The 23066-nt window shown below is 34.4% G+C and overlaps 2 protein-coding genes across 13 annotated transcripts in view; one reads left to right on the top strand and one right to left on the bottom strand.

The window, feature by feature from the left end:
* Clc-a (chloride channel protein 2) overlaps positions 1–12055 on the top strand; it is a 28809-nt gene extending 16754 nt beyond the window's left edge. For 8 of the 11 annotated variants that reach the window (XM_070296455.1, XM_070296457.1, XM_070296456.1 and 5 more), the window contains 12 exons: positions 5759–6041; positions 6423–6634; positions 6775–7295; positions 7417–7651; positions 7769–7931; positions 8076–8306; positions 8530–8753; positions 8850–9041; positions 9217–9359; positions 9593–9767; positions 9844–10071; positions 10184–12055. In XM_070296455.1, coding sequence (XP_070152556.1) covers positions 5759–6041; positions 6423–6634; positions 6775–7295; positions 7417–7651; positions 7769–7931; positions 8076–8306; positions 8530–8753; positions 8850–9041; positions 9217–9359; positions 9593–9767; positions 9844–10071; positions 10184–10360 — 2784 coding nt within the window. In that variant the 3' untranslated portion in view covers positions 10361–12055. Of the gene's footprint in view, positions 1–2104; positions 4825–5758; positions 6042–6422; positions 6635–6774; positions 7296–7416; positions 7652–7768; positions 7932–8075; positions 8307–8529; positions 8754–8849; positions 9042–9216; positions 9360–9592; positions 9768–9843; positions 10072–10183 lie in introns of those variants that run through there. The other 3 variants (XM_070296452.1, XM_070296451.1, XM_070296462.1) reach the window with 3 other exon arrangements.
* Positions 12056–12175: 120 nt separating this feature from the next.
* Ninab (neither inactivation nor afterpotential B) lies at positions 12176–16194 on the bottom strand. Of its 2 annotated transcripts, XM_070296463.1 has the most exons (10): positions 15582–16194; positions 15120–15364; positions 14892–15038; positions 14545–14686; positions 14247–14397; positions 13773–14002; positions 13499–13681; positions 12965–13399; positions 12723–12821; positions 12201–12645 (listed from the first exon to the last, which is right to left on the bottom strand). In XM_070296463.1, the coding sequence occupies exons 1-10, from the start codon at positions 15696–15698 to the stop codon at positions 12475–12477; spliced, it is 1920 nt and encodes a 639-aa protein (XP_070152564.1). In that variant the 5' UTR covers positions 15699–16194; the 3' UTR covers positions 12201–12474. The 2 variants fall into 2 exon arrangements, with proteins under 2 accessions (XP_070152565.1, XP_070152564.1); XM_070296464.1 differs by lacking the exon at positions 12723–12821 and having other exon boundaries at positions 12176–12645.
* Between the last annotated feature and the right edge of the window lie 6872 nt (positions 16195–23066).

Consider the following 23066-nt stretch of genomic DNA (forward strand, 5'->3'; position numbering starts at 1 on the left):
TTTGGAATCAATTGGAAATTGCATTCACTCGAAGTTCTGCTTGTATGAGCATGCGACTTGAAAATGTTTCTTACTATTATTAGCCGCACTCTCAATGCTTTATTGTTCGTCATTACAGTATTACATATTTTATCTCAGTGATACATTTTATAATAATATTTTCAAAATTTATAACAGAATTTTGACAGCATTCTTGACCATACATTATACAATTATAAGTTATTTTGCAACTTTCTTTTAATAATATTACGTACACACACAGATACAGGTTTATAATTAAACTGTAGCTGTTGTTGCTAGATGAATCCTAGACAAAAGGCTGCATGCCAAAAGTCAATGTGCACGTATATACAGTCTTTAAATATTTATTGTAAAAAAACATTGCTTTCTGTGAGATATTCTATAATTTGTATATATGTTATTATAAACATTAGTACATACACAATAATGATCACATCAAAAGTTTATGTCCACATGGGACATTTGCTGAAATATATATTGCTTACTTTTATGATGCACTTTACAATCTATATTTCGACGATTAATATTTGGTAATCAAACTCGGCCTGCTTTCATGTAAACGTTGCGCCTTTAACTAGCAATTTGTCCGAGATTTTTCATGGTTCATAAACCATTCTGTAACATGGGACCTAACGACGCGACCTTTGAACAATTGCCAAGTAGGCGAGACTACATTTTAAATAAACGCTTTGCGAGACGTGAATCGTTGTCGGATAGAATAGCGACTAAAGAAACGTGCATATTTTCTTTAATTTATATTGTACTATCTAAATACTTCTATGCACTGACGTGTGCAACCTGAAAAATCAATCTTATTAATTTAACATTCGTGATTTTTATTGCCAACACAGAGAAATGTACGATGCCATACGACTCCCATAGCTACAAAAAAAAAAAAAAAAAAAAAAAAAACGCGATTTGCTCGTGATAGTTGACAGGAACGTGCGTACGCGATAGACCTTGACTCGTCGCATGTCACATGAGAGCATATCGGCCTTGCTGCGATGACCGGCCGCATGTCGAAATCTTTAAACAAATTTAGAAACGCCGGCCGGCGCGGGTCGTAACATTCGCGCGAAATCATACGGAGAGAAATATTTCAATTCGAATTTTTATATGAAAAAATATGAGAAATGTATAAAAGATGTTACGTCACGATTGATTGGAAATATCTGCGAAGCCGAAAAATACGCAGGGGCATGTTGCAAAAAATATAATTTCCGTATACAATTCTGTACGTTCTGTACGTATTTTTATTTCTGCGTAAAGTACGTAAATCACTCGAACAAAATGCGTTACGTTGACAGCCTTTAATAAATATTCCTCACGTGATTCGCGGTACTTTTTCACGTTGCGCGATTTGCTCCGGGCATAGGTGTAAAATAAATGGGACGTTCGCAATTTATTGGCAATTCGCCACAATATGGCATAGAGAATTTTACAATATATGAAATATTAAGAGCCTGCTGTAATCCGTCAAGTATTATTACGAGCGATGAGCGCGTCTTCTCGATGTCTCGTTGCAAATTGAAAATTGCGACTCTCGAGAGCTGACCGCTATTTCGCTAAAACAATGCAAACTAATGCATTTCACAACGCGACTGTGAGTCCGACTAGTGCAGTTTAACTACTTGCGGTAACGATTTACACTACTCATCATAATTAACTAGTTGATCGGCTGCCAACTGATTGCGAACGATTTTCACGTCGCAATTTCTATAAACAAGAATTTTTTCGCGACTTGTGCTTCTCGAGATATATATTTGTTGTAAGCCTTGTAACGTAAAATCTTTCTTCCTTTGATTAAACGTGATAAACACGAAATCGAGACGAATCAACGTACAACATTGTTAAAGACGAATTAAATTTAATTGGTTTTATTTTAACAATTTTAATAATTGTTTTATAAAATCTTAATGAAATTTGATTGAAGTTTTATATATATATATATATTTTTTTTTTTTTTCGTAGCGAATATATTTATAAATTTTATGTTGTCTTTTGTAATGTACATATGTATGAAATTTTGGCTTATTTCTTTTGTACAAAGTAATCAAGATATATATTTCAAAAAATACATCTTTAACGCACATGTAATTGCGTACAACCGCATATTAATTCACTTGATAATATAAAGTACGCACGATCTTTGCAGCAACATCTCTCACGCGCGTGAATGAGCTTTTAAGGACTTGTTATCGGACATGCGTGACCAGCATGAAAAGATCCTCGCGATACCACGCGATTCGCACATATACATACATTATATAACATATATAGAACTAAGAAATGCACGCATCGTGCATATGTACATTTCCGGAAATTGCACGTATCAAGAGAATGCAGTTTCCGGATGCATACACCGAGAGATGTATTCTCTTAACTGTTTTTCGGTTGCAAATACTTTGACAAATGTGTTTGTATGAAAATGATTAAAATAGTTATAATTTATGAGACGAATGAGATCCGATAATTTAATGAAATTCTGTCGGCTCGATATTTATTTTCGAGCCTATTCATCATACGTATCACCAATCGGTCAGGCCTAATTACTAAAATTGGATTAGGGGCCGATTGCCCAGTGGAACGTGGTCGTCATTGACGTCACGATTGTATACATAGTCGCCACTCAGGTGTTGTCTCTGTTTCAGTTTACTGAATTCGACAAATCTTATCTTATCTAATAGAACTTTTATTTTACACGCGATTATTTTCACATTTGGATTAATCGTTTTATGATTAAAGCGAGCTTGCATGTCTCATCAGCATCTATATCTCCCACGTGCTCTTCGAGTACGATTTGACGTCTGCGAGAATTAAAATGCATGCAACTGTCAAACAAAAATGATTTCTAGGTCTGCAACAAAATGAAATTGATATCCTAAAATACACTTGAAACTTCGCGGTTTATTATACAATTATTGCATTGACAGGGAGCATGATAACGCAATGCTTCCGTCATACGCATTTATATCAAGAAATCTCGGTGTCAAAATCATATCAAAGTATCACGCGTCCAGTCAAGCTCGGGATCATTGACGCCGCGGCAGAAATCGAGACTCCATTATCGATGTTTCTTGTTTTACAAGATAATCTTTAAAATAACATCTCCCGAAAAAGAGGACGGATTCGTAAAATTGTTGCGATAAGACAATCACTTGCAGATATATATCGATACTTTTACTCGCTGTAATATTTTTTTATCAGCTTAAAATACTTTACTCGATAATATACACGATCGATCGTTGATCAGTCGATTTTCGAACAATATAAACTTGCAACAAGTGGACAAATAAGCCGAGATGACACGTGCCAAGTTAAATGTAAGTATGATAATATCAAAGTTATATCCAAAAAAATACAAACGAGATACATAAATAGCGCTAAATAAATAAGACATTAACATCTTGTATCAGATATATTTTGGAGAGATTCTGTAGCGAATAAATAAATTTATTATTGTTATATATATATATATTAGACGACGTGTGATACAGATCTAGTTTGGAAAATATCTCTAAAGATACAATTTTATATAAGTATGCGTGGACGATAAGAGAGCGCGTCTTGAAAATCTGTGTGCGACCGTGCATTTTTACGACATTAGGTAAAACATAGCGGCTTATTCGGCAATAAACAATAGGATTTCGCCGTGTCGACGCTAGTCTGGGTGACGCTAAAAATAAGGATTTTGACTGTTGCCAAATTTCAACAAATATTCCCGCTGAGATTTGAAGCAGACATTAACGAGACGTCGTCGTTCAGTTTGCGTTCGTATGCACACACGCATAGATGCATTTGGATTGTTTGTCAGAAATCAAAAAGATTCTCGGAATATAAACGCACGCACAATCGCAAAAACTCGCACATACGTTTGCCGCAGGTTTATCACGAATCGCTAAAATCGCTCAATCTCGCGAATGTAAATAAACATGTGTCGAAAAACACAAACAATCGCGTAATGGCGAAGGATTTAAAAATTTATTGGTGGCGAATAAAATTATTGAACAGTGAAAGGACTTTCCTAGGTGATACATTGAACGATGTAAACAGAGCTCTAACGGTGGAGAATTTTTGACATAAAAAAAATTATTAAAAGAATTAATTTTTTTTTTATATATACATATATAAAAAATATAAACAAAACAAAACTTGCGAAATGGATTATTCAAAAATTTATTGGCATTGAGAAATTATTAAATAGTGAGGAGAGTAGATTGCGGAGAGATAGAGTATTTTTTTCATTTTTTTCGATTATTGTAAATCTCCTTGTTTTTTATTATTCTTATTTGTTTAATCTCAAAGACTGACTATACGTAAGGAAACGAGCAATAAGAATAATATACATCGTTCGTCGTTGAAACTTTCGAGTTTCGGAATTTCTGAACGATGACCTTTGATGATAATGAGAAATTTTATACATATGTTTAAATCTCAAAAAAATTACTTTTAATATAACTATCTCTAAATAGCGATAAAGCGATAACCACCGAGTCTACTTCTATCTTTCAGTCGATTGGAACTTGTGTAAAACGTCGCGTTTGCGCAAGAGGCAATAGTAGAATTTTACATTCGAACTTCCGAATGAAAGTAAAGGAGAGAACATACGGGCATGCGATGATGACTTAAGAAATGTTTAATAATTCAAGGAGAACCTCAAATGACTTAAACAATTCGATTTCCCGCGAATCAAATAATTCGCGTATCGAATCCTCGACGCGATCTGCGAGATTTTTCACTCACATTTCTACGCCAACTGTGGTCTTGAACAGGGCGTACTTTGTCTGTAACGACAACTATCTCGTAAGTGCACAATTGCATATAAATTTATTCTATCTCTCGTAAGGAGGTAAATTTCGAGATATTATTATCATATATATATACATATTAAGAAAGCACACAGTCTTTTTTCTCCCAGCATTATAAATAAAATTTTATCAGATTATTTCTTATAATTTGCTATAATAATAGCGTGTTATCGGTTGCTGCCGGTGGAGACAATTAACGATAATGAATCAACGCGCAAATAATCATGATGCTTCGTTAAGCTTGATATATTTCTAGCATGCTTGATTACTACTGTAATTATTGTGTGCAAAAAGTTTATTTCAAATTTACAATTAAATAAATAGATCTGCATTTAAAGAAAAATAGCGTGAATAGCTGCGATCAAACGCGATCGTTTCTTAAATCGTTTGTACGATTAAACGTTTGCGAGTTTTTATCCGAAAAATTCGTTATCATCGAAAATATCGAATATATTAATCGATCGACGTCCGCGCGCGGATGCAGCTGATCTTGTGGATAAGACAAATCGTTTTGATACGTACGAGAAATAATTGTCGCGTTTCGAAACGGTCGTTTTAAAGTTTTAAATCAGCCATCTAAATAGCACATCTCTATCATTTTTCTTTTCGTCGATTAACGCCATAAAAAATCTTAAATTGATCGACAATTTTTAAAATATCAATTATCTTTTAAAGACAAATCTATCAAAATCAAAACACCGTTAGATCATGGATCGATAATAGATACCTATTAAAAGCACGAATTGTATATTTGAGAAAAATTACATTTTTGGATTGAATTTAAATAAACAGGAAACATTAATAAAGGTATAAAATGCGACAAAACTTGTATCTTGCGGTGTCGTATATTACAAACGATGTTTCTGTTCTCGGATCGTTTAATTTTATCGGATGAACGAACGAAATAACATAAAATCGGCTGCCTGCAGATGTATGGTCGCTATACGAAGGATCTGGGTGAATACGCGAAGGAAGAGGCGCGCAGACTCAAGTACCATGAGAAAGCGAGACGAAAGTATGATACGACGAGGGCCGAGGACCTGCGAAAGTCCCGGGGTCCTTTGTGTCGGAAATTGTTAGCCCTACTGGCCTTCGTCTGGAAACACACTGGCGCGCGGCTTGGCGAGGATTGGGTTTTCCTGGCCCTCCTCGGGATCATTATGGCGCTTATCAGCTACGCCATGGACCGTGGCATCTCCATGTGCAATAACGGTCAGTCTATTTCGCATTAGGCGAAGCTTTTTCTTTTAAGGGAATAATCTTAAATATTTTTCACACATGAATCATATACGGAGAAATCTTTGTGTTATAAAATATTGTATATGTATATATGTGTATATATATTGTTAGAGAAATTATTTTATTATTTTTCTGGAAAATTAAAAGAACTTTGTATCTATATTACTTATGAAGCAATATATGACTTTACATAGAAAATCACAAAGCAACTGTATCATAAATCTGAAAATTATCAGTGTCGATAAATTTGATCGAAGGAACAGAAAGAGATTTTTACAAAAATATTAGGAGATGACGCGATGTCTTTAACATTGATTGTTCCGCGATGCGCTGACGATGACCTCGTTTCACCAGCCAGGATATGGCTCTATCAGGATCTTACGACGCATCCGGCTCTCAAGTACCTGGCCTGGGTGTCTATGCCTGTATGCCTCATTCTCTTCAGTGCTGGTTTCGTGCACATCGTCGCGCCGCAAAGTATTGGCTCCGGTATCCCGGAAATGAAGACCATCTTACGCGGGGTGGCGTTGAAGGAGTACCTGACCTTTCGTACCTTGATTGCCAAGGTTGGTTAAACACGTTCGCGATAACGATCCATAATTCATCCATCAAAAATTCCAAAAAATTAATCTTAAATGAAAAAGAGCACGTCGAAGAATCCGCTCGAAATGAAAGCAGAAACGATAAAGATCGTGATATGCCAAAGGTTATCGGCTTAACGGCGACCTTGGGCTCGGGGCTGCCGCTCGGCAAGGAGGGTCCGTTTGTGCACATCGCCAGCATCGTCGCAACGCTCCTCTCGAAATTGGTCACGAGCTTCCAGGGTATCTACGAGAACGAGAGTAGGAACTGCGAGATGCTGGCCGCCGCCTGCGCCGTAGGAGTCGCCTCCTGCTTCGCGGCGCCGATCGGTGGTGTACTCTTCAGCATCGAGGTCACCACGGTATACTTCGCGGTGAGAAACTACTGGCGCGGTTTCTTCGCCGCGGTTTGCGGCGCCACGATGTTTCGCCTGTTGGCAATCTGGTTCCAGCGCGAGGAGACCATCACGGCGATGTTCGCCACCAGCTTCACCATGGACTTTCCCTTCGATCCGCAAGAGCTCTTCGTCTTCGCTCTAATCGGCGGCGGCAGCGGGCTGCTGGGCGCCTTCTACGTCTGGTTGCATAGGCAATACGTCATTTTTATGCGGAAGAACAAGAGCATGAACAGCTTTCTACAGAAGAAGTATGTTACTCGCGTAAATCGAGATTTTTTTTTTTTTTTTTTTTTTAATAATAATAATAATAGCCATATGGTGAATTTTTTCATGGGATTTTCTATAGAGAGAGATAAAATTTATTTGTAGCCGCTTTTTGTATCCCGGCATTGTGTCGCTCCTGGTCTCGTCTGTATCATTTCCGCTGGGACTCGGCCAATTCATGGCCGGCGATCAAAACACACACGATCAGGTTTACGGGCTCTTCACTAATTTCACTTGGACACAGGAGAATCTTGGCGTCGAAGAGATGAATATCGTCAAGCACTGGTCAACGCCGTACACCGACGTTTTCAGTGGACTTCTCAGTTTTGTTTTAGTTACCGTAAGATGATTTTTATTTTACATAATTACTCGAGATACAATGCCGTTAATTATTTTGAAATATAATTATAATAAAACGACAAAGAAACGTAATGAAAAACGAATTTTTGGGTTTCAGTTCATCTTTTCTATCATAAGCTCAACGGTGCCGGTACCATCTGGAATCTTTATCCCCGTGTTCAAGATCGGTGCCGCATTAGGTAGAGCAGTTGGTGAAGCGATGGCACTCTGGTTTCCTACTGGTGTGCGCTATGGCGGGATAATTACACCTATTATACCAGGTAATTTAATTAAACATGCAATTATTTATCACCTATATAGATTTATTTTCTCTTTTGCATTAAAAAGAGAATAGAATCAAATCTAATAGGATTTAAAAAAAAAGGCAAAATTTTAAAGAAAAAATTACTTTTATGATTATATAGGTGGTTACGCTACAGTGGGGGCAGCTGCGTTTTCCGGTGCTGTAACGCATACGATATCCGTCAGCGTCATCATCTTCGAGATGACCGGTCAGATCACTCACATTGTGCCGATAATGATAGCGGTGTTGATTAGCAATGCTATCGCCGCGCTTCTACAGCCTAGTATATACGATAGCATTATTCTTATCAAGAAGTTGCCTTATTTGCCCGATTTGTTACCATCCAGCTCAGGTATCTCTTCTTCCTTCTCCCTCTTTCTTTTTCAATTAGTTTAATTTATATCAAACTTTTTCCAACTAATAAATTAATATTATACGCTCAATTAATATTATACTAATTCCATTATTTCGCAAAGCATTTAGTTTGGAATGATTGGTAAGGGATAATTCTACACTTTTTGTTGCGAATTTATCGTGAGATCCATGGTTCTTAAAGAAATGGCCCTTAATTTTAGGAATGTATAATATCTATGTGGAGGATTTTATGGTACGTGACGTGAAATACATATGGCACGGTATCAGCTATCAGAAATTGAAGGATATATTGAAGGAGAATCGCAAGCTTCGCGGATTTCCGTTAGTGGATAATCCGGACTCCATGATACTGCTTGGATCGATTCAGAGATTACAGTTAATCAAGCTCATCGAGAAACATATCGGTCGCGAAAGAAGGTTGCAGGTAATGAAACTTTCAACAATTTACAGGGATTTATGTCACATTTTGTTTCACACTTCATTTTATGTTACATTTACGTTTATTGTTGACGTATTTTAGGTCGCGCAAAAATGGCACAAGGAGGCAGAGGAAAGGGCGCGTGAAGAAATGGAACGGCAATTACGGGAGCAAGAGAGAACGAGAAGACCTTCGAGATTCGAGGTCATCCCGGCACCGGACATTCTCAAGATGCAGCGGCAGAGTGTTAATGATCTAACGATGTCATCAAACAACGGCGGCGGTCCTGATCATGTGAGTCACGCGTTTCTTCAGTTGACTTTGACGTCAATTGATAGACAATCGGAGCCGGGTATTATCGTCTAAAGCGTAAAGTTCTTATGCGATTGTTCCTCTTTATTATTTTGCACCTTACAGTCCCCTTAAAAAATTAACATATTTTTTTATTTTCATTTTTTTTTTTTTTTAGCATACGTATCATTCACCGATATTCGGCTCGCAACCGAAGAAATCGATCCTGAAGAAGACGAATTCTTTCACTCTAAAAGGATTCAGTCCGTTGGTCAGTCCAGCTGTGACACCCTATACGACTGTTACAGGTGCGGAAAGTAGGTGAGTTGTTTTCTTTTTTTTATATTATTATATTTTATATTTACATTAATTTATTATTTTCCTCTTTTAATGTGTGTTTTATAAAAAAAAAACTTTGATTTTGATATGTTCTTTCTCGTATAATTTTGTTTTCTTAAATAAATATATTAATAAAATTAGTTCTTTAAATTATATGTATATGCGAAATATTAATTTAGATAATAGTTATATTAATGATTATTTATATCTTATAGGATACGTTTGGCATTCGAGGCGATCTTTCGTAAATCCGCCACGTTGCAAGATGTGGATCCCGATCCAGAACTAGGCAGCGGTACCAGACGCGGCGATAGCCAGGAAGTCATCAATGTACCGCCGCATACGCCCATGTTGGCTCCAAGCCCAGCAACATCGAAGAAAGTACAATTGGTGAGCAAATATTTGTGGTTATTTTTTCTACAAACGTAGAAAACTAACGTTTGCATATCTTTCATGTGTTAACTAGCCTCGGGAAAGAGTGATAGACATGTCGGCCGAGGATCAAAAACGATGGGAGGAAAGTGAGATGGCACTTGAGGTGGATTTCTCAAGATGTCACATTGATCCGGCTCCCTTTCAACTAGTTGAGAGAACGTCCCTGCTGAAAGTTCACAGTCTCTTCAGCATGGTCGGCGTGAATCACGCTTACGTAACGGCTATTGGCAGATTGGTCGGCGTTGTCGCGTTAAAGGAGGTACGTATACAAAAATTTATTTAGGTATAAGTAATATTTAAAAATCTCGATTATACAAAATCGGCGAAGACTTGATAAAATTTATAAAATTAATGAAAATTTTGTTTTGTAGTTAAGGAAGGCCATTGAAGACGCAAACGCCGGGATTCTACCGATGCATTCCGAGTCGCATATTGCCGAGTCGATTTCCAGTCTGACAAAGAGCGAGACGGATACAGAAAGTAACAAAAACATTAGCGCAATGAATTCCATAAATTCCGTAGACAGTGAGAAAGTGGATAAAGTTTAAAAGGGCCGAATCGAGATAAGTGAAAATTTTGTGATAGCCACGTCGTGATACGACGCGGCCTGAATAATGCGAGAACTGTTTATTCCTATTCTCTTCCTTTCATGATTATTTGCGCGATTTGAGCGATGGATCCAAAGTTACATGAAATCGTATAATGATATTAAATCTTAAATACATCTCTCTCGTACTTAAACCTAAGGTAAACAAAATATCGAGAAAGTTTTAAAAGAAAAGACGCGAGTATGCGAAATGTGGTGTGACATTGTATTTTGAAATTTTTTTATTTTATTCTGATATAATAACGAATGATATTAACTAAGTGACATGATTGCAGAGCATGTTGTTCACGTTCGCGATTATAATAGATTATTTTTATCGAATAAATTCAAGATTCAATTTCTCGATAAACGATTTACATATGAAGGAATATCGTGGAGAGAGAATTTATATTTTTTCTTTATATCTAAATAATTAAGATAATATGCGCGTTCTTACACATATACATACATAATATGTGAGAACGGGCACGAAATCGGTCACTTCATCTTTATACGATAGCAGTGCTCGAAATATTTGCTAAATTGTAATCGACATAGCAAATAAATCGCGCATTTTGTCAAACGCCAGTTATAGCGAGTCATATTCGGATTCGCTAAATTTTGTATCTTAGTTGAAGATTCGAGCTAAGAATATACGTTTACGAATATGCTGTGAATGACAAATCTATTGTTATATAAGGTAAGTTTCTTTTCTTTTTCCAAATGCAAGAATCTTGGCAGAGCGAAAGTGACTTGAAGTGCCAAACACAACGTAACACTGCACTTCCTTCCGGGACACGAAATGCATAATTTATATTGCGAATCGATGTTAATTTTATATATTAGATCATTCAGCAATTGCCAATGCTCCCTTAGCTAGAAATTATCTGACTATGGTTGTGCCAGACTATTATTTATTTATGTAATTGTTAGTTAATATTATTTAAGATAAAATTACTGTGTTATAGATCAAACTTGGCGAGAAAATATCAAAACATAATTCTCTTTCATTCTCTATGCAATATTTACATAATGTAGAAGCAATCGAGAAATATGTTTCAATTGTCTATTGGATATATTTTAAGAGTAATTCTCTAACTTGTATTTATTCTTATAGAATACCACTACTCAATTCTTTTATGAAAATCAAGCATGTGAATTTTATTTCTTATTAAAAATCCAATTAGCATATGAAAATTTGTAGGATATAATCCTACAAATTTTCATAGAATTTGCAAGGATTATATCTTAAAGAGCAATTCAAGCTTCAGTATATCATGTATATCAAAATGAATATTTTCATAACTCGCTATATTAGATAAATAGGAGATTAGATAAAATATTATGTATGTCGCAGAGTTTACCATTCTAGTAATTTTACACAATAGAGACAATGTGTCATTTTATCGATATTTGTTACTATTACAGCTAGACTCAATTTTGGCGATATTTAATGCATGTTTTACATTCCACTGGATAAAATTCTCATCTCATTAGATGGTACATACATTACGTCGCATCATCGCATTATACGCGATGACACCGTTTGCCATTGTAAATACACTACGCGCATCGTGAAAAGACATTAAATAATTTATTATATCTATATATTCGAATATTGTGTGTATATACATATATATATATATATATATATGTATATATATATATATATGTATATATATGTATGTGTATATATATATATATATATATTGATTCCATTTAAAAAAATATTAAAACACCAACGAAAGAAGAAGCGTTCTTGCAAAATGTATACGATACTATTATACGATTGATAAATGTAAAATAATATTAGGATAAGATTCGATTATGATTTAGTTCGTTTTATTGCAATTTACGACACAATTTTTTTTCACATACATATATATTATATTTAACATTCGTTTTATATACATATCTTACCCTCGGAAAGATAATCACATTTCCAAGCACAAATGAAAATAATTTGTCACATAGCAATTTTTTAACACTTTAATAATGATGATTTTGATCATTAACGAAAGAGTCTTTTAATTAAACAACATTGTATGTTTAATCGACAGTCTTTTTTACACTCGATTACTTATCCAGACTGAACCAACCGTGTAAACATTTAGGCACTGGTCCAGGTGTTTCGAAAGTAGCTCTCGCGATTTCCGTAAATGTCACAGCGTCCAAGATTAACAGACCGATCCGAGTCTCCTTCTCCGCCCACACGATAGAGCTTACAACCACACCATCGTCCTCGTTCTGGACAGAAAAAAACAAGAATAAAATAATCGAGCTATTTTAATCTTTTCCCGTGCAAATAAAGCTTAGACTCATACGTTTCCGTTCGGATTCGGCACAAAAATTGGTTCGCTAGGATAAACACCCTTTTCCTGCCATATTTTTTTGGTTTTTTGAAAAGTATCGACCTTGATCAGCTACAAGTCAAATTAGTATTATTTGTATTGAATAAAAATATTTCGCACATCTCCGTATTTATTATGTGTAAAACAGATTATTCAACGCCAGTATATTTTAATAATTATATAATTTCCTTTATAAATTCGAGGAATGTACTAACCGTTCCGGGATTGTCTAGGTCCATGTCGCAGGAGATCGCATAAAAGTACCGGTACTCCTTACCAAGGTGGAAATCCGCGTTTATCCGCGGAGTCTCGCAACCGACATCGCAGAGAAGCTCCGGCTTTACAAAGATCTTGCCATCGAGAAGCAGATGAGAGGCCGGCTTCTTTCGCAGAGCGCTTCTATGTTCATCTCGCCAGTATCTGGATTTGTCACTGTACTCGATGTTGTCCATATTGCCGACGATCTCGAAGTCAGTCTTATGATTGATATTGATCATATCCTCAAATAGCTGTAAGTTCTGATGCACCGTTTCAATTGTAATAAGATTGTACTCCAACGGTGTGTCAGGATGCAGTTCCCTCATCGGAAGTACGAAACGCAACGGCCTGGCGCGAAACAATCTGGCGAAATTGGCATCTTCGTGCATGTTCTACATAATAATTCATTAATGGCAGAGAATTATTTGAAAATTAAAAATTATCGGCGTTACGTAAATCGCTTACCTCGCAGTTAATTTGCAAATGCTTACCTTCATTGCATCAATATACATGTACTCCAACATTTTCGGATCCCGATAACAGCATATGTCAAGCACGACGTATTCTCCATCGCGGGTTTCGAACTGATTGATGATATGAAGGTAAAAAAATGTCTCCGCGACAAAAGTTCTCATCAGTTGACCCGTTTTCCTCGAGATAACATGAATGAGCGTCTAATAATCGAAATTAAATATAGTTTAATTTTTTTACTGATGATAATGATATAATTTAATTAAACATTTTTTTATCAATATGAAAACGTACGCTTTCATTCTCGTGCCATTTGAAGCAGTTTATCATCGGGTCTTTTTTAATATGAGTGATTGTCATTCCGATAAAAGAGATTGCTAACGGTTGTTCCACGATGATGAAGTAATTGTCGGTGATACCAAAGGTGTGCATGTACGATGGATTTAGCAACCATCTACTCGGCACACTTGCCACGATCGTTGCTTGATCGAACATGGACAGCTCTCTCTTCTCTCCGTTATTGTCTAGAGAGTCGTAAAAAATTGTATTCAATTGCATAATTTGAATATTCGATCCGACAATTATGTCCCTTTTCAATCTGTCTTTTTTGTAAAAATTTAAAAGAAACGATCTAAATATAGAAAATTTTTTCAAGTGTAAAATTAATTTTTTTACGCGATTACTGATTTCTGTTGCAATTGACTCTTGAAATCTTTTTCTTCCAGAAATTCCTGTGATCTTCACTTACTTATACAAAAAATATCTTACCAATGGTCGTTCGACTAGGATAAAAGCATACAACGTTGTATCGAGGTCCAAATGGCGTTACACTCATTCCTACATTATAAATCGTACCGTCTGCCATAATATGAGGATGTGAGGTATGATTTACGATGTTAACATATTCCGACACGTTTACCTGCGAATGAGAGAAGAGAAACAGTTTTTATGAAAAAAAAATTGTTTTTAATTAAACTAAAATTTATTTTATTGTATTCTTTATTAGCAAATAATAGTAGAATCAATTTGTAAAATTAATATAAAAAATATTTTTGAATGTTTTTACCCTGCCCGTTGTTTCTAAAGTTTTCGCATCAATTCTGTGCATCACTGGTGCTTCCGCGAACGTGTAATATTCATCACCGAAAGGATATACCGAGATCATGGAATTGTCAGATATTTCATCTGGTTTAAACACGGCGGCTACCCTAAAAATTCATAAGAAGATATTACTTCAAAAAAGAAAAATTTTATAATAAGAGGAAAAAAAAACACACACACACACACACATAATTTATATAAAGCACCGCGAAAGATTATATAATTTTCTCTCTAAATCATCGTAATATTTACATTTCAATCAGAATTATCTTTACTTTTTTTCTTCTCTCTCTCTCTCTCTCTTCTTTTTACCTGTGAAAAATCCTGTGACAAGGATCGGGAGTTGCGCAAGTACCAAACTCGGTGAAAACTATCCTCTGAGCAGTCATGTTTCTCTTATACACCTCGGTTTGGACGAATCGTCGTTGATAGGTGACGTTTCCGTTCGCGATATGAAATCTGTGAAAATTACTCGCGTATCAATAAAAGTCATCGTCCATCCGAAATTTTTATCGTATTATATTTTAACGTAAAGCGCACTTATGCAACAGGGCAGAACTATCGAACAGATGCTGGTAGCGGTATTCGCCCACTTTTAGATTACCCGGACCATTTCGCAACAGGGTGCCCGTCAACCACTCGGGGATGCTGCCAGTGATCTCGCTCGATCGAAGAGGCTCGATCACTTCCTCCTCGCAACTCCTCATCCACACCGAAGAGTCGCAATTGGCATAATAACATATCTCGTGATCGCCTGTCACCTCATCATTCGGATTTCCATTTTCCTGTTTATCGCGTTGCGAACAAGAAAATATTAATGTGCGTTAAATTAACAAACTGCACGATTTTTTTTATACGCAATTATCTGCGTTATTTTTGTCACGTGTGTAGTGATAAAAATATCGCAGATAATTGTGTGTAAAAAGATCGTGCAAAGTTTGTTAATTTGCGCACATTAATATTTCCGGATTGTCTTCATATTAAAATAATTCGGAGACTTACGTGAAATTCAGTTTGCAGTAATTTCCCGCAATTTGTATGCTCAAAATTATCCAACACGTTTGACGTATGAGATAATGATCTATTGAGTGATGTTACAAGGTAATTAATATACTCCATTTTTTTCTTCTTTCTCTGGAATCTCTTCTTTCGTACGACAGATTAAAGTTGATCGTATTTGATTAGAACGATTGTCAAATTATACGTATTAATTATACTCTTCCAAATTTAATTTAATATTTATTTAACATTAAACTTTTATTTTTAGAGATACGTTAATGTTTAGATACTTTTGAATTTTTATTCAACGATCTGATATATTTAACGTCCATTTTTATTCACTCGCAGAGAAATACTCATATTCAGTATTTGAAGTCGGATTATGTTAAAATTTATAATCGCGTTACGAGAGATACGCATATGTAATTTTTAATTTTCATATAATTTTTATGTAAAAAATATATATTCTTTGATCACATCCTTTCCTCCTCCTCGTCCACGATAACGTTGTGATCGATCGCCGATTCTGACGCGAGCGGTCTTAAAATCGAGATTAATATTTCATGCAGTCTTATGTGCGTAAAATCCATCTTTCGCGACGCATGTTCCGACAACGAATGGCATCACGACGCACGAATCTGTTGACCTTAAAAGCGATTTTATCCCGTGACATTGCTTAATCCAATTTGACGAGTCACCAGTTGATCGAAGCCTCTAATCGGCTCGTTCACGTGCGGCACTTGCGCGGCTTATTATATTTACGTGGAGAATTGCAAACACGTGAACGCAGAATGCAACGTGTGCACGACGACATATTCTTTCTCTGCATTGGATTAAAAAAAATAGTTAAACTCTAAGAAAAAATTGCGATAAAGACTAAAAAATACTTTAACATAAATATATATTACATATATGTTTATAGATATACTCGTTACTTGTAGGAGTGGGGTATTATTTTTGCAATAATGTTATTTAAATTTTTTCAGACAAGGAATCTATTTTTTTTGAAAAACAAAAGCAAGTATATATGTTTTATATAAACGAAGGAAAAGTATTACGCTCGTTTCTTAATATTTTAAACGATTCAATATATTATTATATACGAGTGGAAATTAAAAGAACAAGATCTTTTTTACAATAATAAGTGCAATAAGTTTACATATGCCAAGAATTTATAATTTATTTTTGATGGAATTATTTAAAATATTAATAAAATACTTTATTTTTATAAATATTGAATTATCTCTCTCTTTCTCGTTTTAAGATAGATAACTCGCATAATTTATAACAGATATATTAAATTATCTTACTTTTTTCAATATAAATTATAAATTATCGACAATTGTATTTTCTTGACAATCGATAATAATGATTTTGATTTTACCGACCGTTACGTTATTCGTACAGTAGGCGATTCATAGATGGCATCATAATTCGCAGTGTTGTAGAGTCAGCCTTGTGATGTGTCCCTTTTTATTGGTCAAAACGAAGTTTGGAAAAACATGGCGGAACCAATAGAAATTGTTATTGGAAGCATAATAATTTAAAAAGAAATGAAATAAGAAAATTACAAACAATTTTTATTTATTTAAATAAGAAAATTACGAATATCTTGTACTTTTTTTATAAATTTTTAAATTAAAGAATAAAGAAAAATTAACTTGAATATAACAATAATATAACAATACTCTATATAATATCCTAAGAACACTTAATAATATAATAATAATACTATAGAAAAAAATATAAACTATATATATAATAAAAATATAAACTTTTTAACTTTTACAACGCAATTGCATCTACACTGCACTACATGCATTCGTCTATACACCGCCGACATATTTTTCCAAAACTAATCGAATGGCCACATTCTATCTTTGGGGACTCTATACATTGTTGTTCATCGCCATCTTGAAATTTTTCATTCTCCTTCACAAGTGAATACGGACGAAGTTTAATAAGGATAACGAATAATACCCGCCAATTAAATATCTATTCAAGATTATTCACACTATTACAATATGAGAGAGAGAGAGAAAGAGAGAGAGAGAGAGAGAATATACAATACTTGTTTTCTTTCATAACAATTATGATAATAAGCAGAATTACGTCAATGAATAAATAATTTCGAGAGAATACGATTAATGTTTCTCTTGTAGTGTCATAATTATTTCCAAATAGTTAAAAATGGACAAATGTTAACAGTTTCTTTAAGCTTTTATTCGTTTCTAGACTGTGTTTGCCATCGAGTCTTTTCTTTACTCTTGTTTAGCGATATTTAGCGATACGTAAACCAAGTTGTTGCCGAAGAGAATAAATTAGAGTGGCGCGACATAATTTGCGTTGCACGTAATGCAAACACGTATAAATCACGCGCGCATCTCATTTACGTTTTTTTTTTACTTGGACAGTTATATTTATTTGAGAGGTTCATTAATTATCAATTATACGTCTTACCACAAAACATATGACTGATTTATTTGTATCGTAAAAAAATGACTTATGGATATGAGTTTATCATCTCTCTTTGCAGGAAATCTCCTTACAGGAAACAGATCCTTAATATGTTGCACTAGGAGAGCGCCGCCAGATATCCAACAATACTTCAATATTCCGTCAGGATGACACAAGGACGGCGATATTGGTAAAACTTTAAAGAGATAATCGATATATGAAAAGGAAAAAAGTTATCGAATATTTTTATCTCTCGCTGTCTTTATACTCGAATTTATTCTTACGAAAATCACAATGTAATCTTAGCGAGAGAGAGATTCACGAGTTCAAATTTTTAATACGAAAGATATTGATTATGGCGGGGACGGCGGTCTCTTTCTTGTGTATTATTCCGTTTGTCAGTGTTTCGCGTGGCGTACGAAATGTATTGTTTACGCGCGCGCGAGCAGATCGCACATGCTTAAACCACGTTGCAGTCACGTGCTGATGCTGTCAAGGCGAGGTACGTGTCGCATAAGCGCGAGCTCGCGCGGCCCGCGCCAATAAAGTCGAATTAATGCTGTTACGTACCCGGTGGTTGAAAAACAATGCAGCCTTTTTCTTATGCGAAGAGCGTCCCGCTTTTATAATATTTCTTCTCCCCGAATTTCACGGTATTTTCGAGTTACGTAACGACTGAATTAAACAAATTACTTCGAACGAAATGAAATGACTATTATAATAATAATCGTCGATTTTCGTAAGTTTGAGTAAACAAAAGATAAAAGAATCGATTGAAAAATCCGGATAATCTATAAAAACTCTTTGATCACACGTGTATGTCAAAATTGTATCAACAATTAAAATATTGTAATCGGCGCATGCTTTCTGTTTGCGGATGAAAGTGATCCGAGATCAAAAAGATAAGTTTCCGAAAAAAATTCCTGTCGCTTCATTCGAGCTACACCCGGAATACATCCGAGATATCTTTATATTCTAGAAACATACGCGCTTTCTGCTCTTTCATTAGTATTATAGCTAATATATATAGCCCTTTCACAGTATTTGTCGCGCGATGAGTGGCTTCGCCATAACAAGATTTCGAGTCACATGCATGTGCGTGCGTCAGTTTCTATACTTGTATCGAATTGTTTACTCATTGCGTTTAACGAGATTGCTCGACGTGATTAATTAACAGCGGTTATCCTATTGGCGCGTCAACTTGCGTTAATTAACAATGAGAAAGAGAGAGAGAGAGAGAGAGAGAGAGAGAGAGAGAGAAAGCAAACGATGCAATATCGAATCTAGCTTCATTTCGAGTTTCTCTCAATTGGTAATTAAAATTTAATATAGAAAAAGATCATGCACATATAAGCGTATTCGTATTCAAAGATAGAAGACTCAAAATAAACGGATAAATTTTCCTGATCAATTTTTCGCAATTATATTCCAAGTAGTATTATAATTATTTATGAGCACGCAGAAAGATATTTTTTTACATTAATTTTGCACGCAATGCCGATAATTTATTTTTTTTTTTTTTTTAGCAAATTAACAACTGGCAACTTTCTTCATTTTTTTCGAAAAATATCAATAATCGCCAATTAAACTTCTCTCAACGAAATAATATTTATTTTGCTCTATGCTTGCTTTGAGCGGACAATTAATATTCTAATTATAAAGCTCGCGTTTATAACTTTCGATAATTTGGAAATTTAAAAAATATATACTAGTATTTAAAAAAATATATAATATCGCAACGCGAGCATTTTACTTGGATTTAAGTGGTCAAGTCAATTAGAAAGAGATAAACTAATTTTATTATTTCAATGATAAATTATACGTTACGTTCTTTATCCGATTTTCATTAATTGACAAAAACGAATCATCAATTTTCCGCGTGTATGTATATTTTTCCTGTATATTTTCCCTATATTTAAATATCTAGACTATTATTAACATATGTAGAGTTAATCTATTGTTATAATAATACAATTTATAATTAGGCCCGTGTTTTTATCCTTTTATTTTTGTTTTTTTATCCATCTTGTTTTATTATCGTCCACGATTGCAATTGAAAATGTGTCAATATATAATATTCGATTTCAATGATTCTGCAAAGTATGCAATTGCAGACAGAAATTAAAAATAACATCTCGATCGATAACTCATTCAATGAATTTGCCATCGAATTTAATGCTCCATTTAGTTGCCCATTTAGTTATAGATCGATATCTATTTAATATTGCAATTATCGTGTTCATGAGCTTTATATTACCGCGCAACTTAACTCGTCACTTTAATCATTCAATTACGTTAGATAATTGAGATAATTTAAAATAGCTGCTACTCATCATGCGAATATTCAAATAAATAATTATTTTTATCAGCTCAATGAAATAGTAAGATAATATCTCTTCAATAATATTTGATAAATTCTTGAATGTTTATTTTCCCGTCATATAATATCTAATTTTAACAATGTAATTTTTTTTCTTTGAAAATCTTTCAACTTATCTCTTCTTGTAATCTTGTTTTAGTAACGCTCAATATCTCAAAGATTACGCGTGCAAAGATTATTATAATCGTTCTTATAAACGTCTAGATAGAGTAAATTATATACAAACATCTTTTGATATTCGCCAGCAAACCATAATTTGTTTTTAGCTTAATATAAATTTTAATTGTGTATTCTAACTCGATCTTCAATTTCTAATCGTCCTCTTTAATTTGCAACCGCACGATTAATCTCTCGACAACTTTATTACTCAAATATATATATATACATTGTCTGTATTTGATAAACAATTCTATTCGCATTTATTACGGATCCGGGACGAGGAAATAATTCCTTCAGACTCGTCTTTGTTAACACAATTCTAAAATAAAAGTACCGTTTATGATGGACCGCCTACCATATGTCATCCCGCGTCGACGATAAACCATTCGCTGTTTCTATTTTTATTCGTTTAATAAACTATACGAGGTGTCATATTGAAATCGTATTAAAGTAAGTTCAGTTGAAATTAATCAAAGGACACGATTTCGTCAATCATTTTTTCTTCCCGGAAAAGTTCGCTCTGATTCTTTTCGAGCGTTAATTACTCGAAGATTAAAGGCGATGGAGGGGCGAAAAAAATATCAAACGATAATTATCCGAAATACACCGTATATTGCGAATGAATGTAGATTCGCAACTGCGTGTCAATCTAATTCAGTACAACCATCGGTACAAACAAATCTTTATTGCGATAAAGATCGCGTCGTTCGCGTCTTCGCGAACGATCTTGAATCCGCCGAGGGCCGCCGACACGCTCAATTACTCCGTGTGTCCGCAAATAACTAGTCGATATTGACGCACAGCAAATTGCACACGCGCATCGGTGAATTTCCATTCGACTGCTGCTGTCGGCATCAGCCGACAGGTGCCGATTACGTTAACGAAAAATATTTGTCATATTCAGCTGCGCATCGCTACCAGAATGGAGACTTGACAAATAAATCGGCCTTGTTCATTTTTTAAACTCTCTTTTCGTTGTTGCGTAAAAAAAGATTTCTTAGGATTGTTAACATAATCTTCGTGAAAATAATTATAGAAACATAAATCGCGCATACATTTTGGCTGACATAAAATATAACCGTCATAGAGATCCAATCATGCATTTCGTGCGAAAGGATGTTGAAAAGAATGATAAATATTTTAAGAAAAATGAACATAATGTTGTTTTCTTTAAAAAAAAAGTTTTAGTCGTTGCTAATATTATATTATTATAAAATCGAAAATTTTTTGAATATAATACAGGGCAAAATAATTAAAATTAAATTTAAACTACAGATGAGAAAAGACAAATATATTATCTCATAGAGAGAGCATGACATTGATATCCATCTTAAAGACTTTATAAATCTGTTCTTATCTAACCTTCTTTTTCTGTTTAGTTACCTTATCAAATCAGACTGACCTAAAATTTTAATACAAATTCTAAACAGCACGAGTTGTATATTTGCTTTAATAATAATATGTAAATAGATTAAGTAAGAATTATTTTATCAATAGGATGGATAAAACTACGTGTATTTATCCGCAACGATTTAAAATTCTAAACTCCATTTAATATTTAAAAAAGTTGTACAAATTTACACACAAATTGTACGATATTTGCCATATAAATTAGATACGTATATGTCCCTTCTTCAAACGCGTTACAATATTAATTGTAAGACATACAATGATCAAACTTCGAATAAATAATCAGCTGATATCCGTTCTGATCAAATTGCATAATTCTCCGGAACCATTTAATCGAAGTCAAATATTTTTTCGTCGTGATTAAAAATATCACGTTTCGTCGTTTACTTCATACGTGAGGAAATTGGTAAAGCAGATAAGATGCTATTCTATCTACAAAGCGATTAAGTTCGAAAACTTTAAAGTCTACGTTAATGGTTTGTGCCCGGCAAATATTTGTCTAGAAACCAACAAAGTCCAAGAATTGCTTATTTTGACGGAATGAATGAGGTTTTTGTTCATTAAATCCTATTTGTTTTGATATATCTTATCAATTCTTATTACAGAGCACGTGATGTAACCCCGAGTGGTCACGAGCTGTTATTTCTCTTATCGATTCTCGTGACTCTATCCACCGGTAATCGACGTAATTATCGATATCTCGTTCTATGCGATGTGAAAATCACGAGTAAATATTCAATTTATTATCTATGATCTCTCTATGAAAATATCTTCATCAAGTGTAAGGTTTACTTCGATCAAACTCCGATTGATTTAATCGTCTCATTATTCTGCACATAAAAGTATTACGGTAAGATTATCGAAAACTAAATATTTTACGAGATATTTAATTTTTTATATCAAAATATGTCATATTAAAATATAAAATAACTCAAAAAGTACTTAATGAAAAAATACTTTATTATAGTGTTTTCGAGAGCACTCGAGATAAACTACAAGAATATGTAATGAAAAATAGGGGATTCCATTGAAAAAATTCAAAGTGATTTTTATATGACCTTGACGGTGCTATTCAAGATCAT

This window comes from Polyergus mexicanus, unplaced genomic scaffold, assembly GCF_030449975.1.
Source record: "Polyergus mexicanus isolate NDT 795.1 unplaced genomic scaffold, iyPolMexi1.0 SCAF_5, whole genome shotgun sequence".
Classification (NCBI taxonomy): Eukaryota; Metazoa; Arthropoda; class Insecta; order Hymenoptera; family Formicidae; genus Polyergus; species Polyergus mexicanus.

Excerpts from the sequence above, each read along its gene's own strand:
- Ninab (XM_070296463.1), bottom strand. The coding sequence starts at position 15,698 with ATGGAGTATATTAATTACCTTGTAACATCACTCAATAGATCATTATCT. Across the intron at positions 14,687-14,891 it reads TGTCACAGGATTTTTCACAG|GGTAGCCGCCGTGTTTAAAC; the intron begins GTAAAAAGAAGA and ends ATGAATTTTTAG. Across the intron at positions 13,400-13,498 it reads TGTATATTGATGCAATGAAG|AACATGCACGAAGATGCCAA; the intron begins GTAAGCATTTGC and ends ATTATTATGTAG.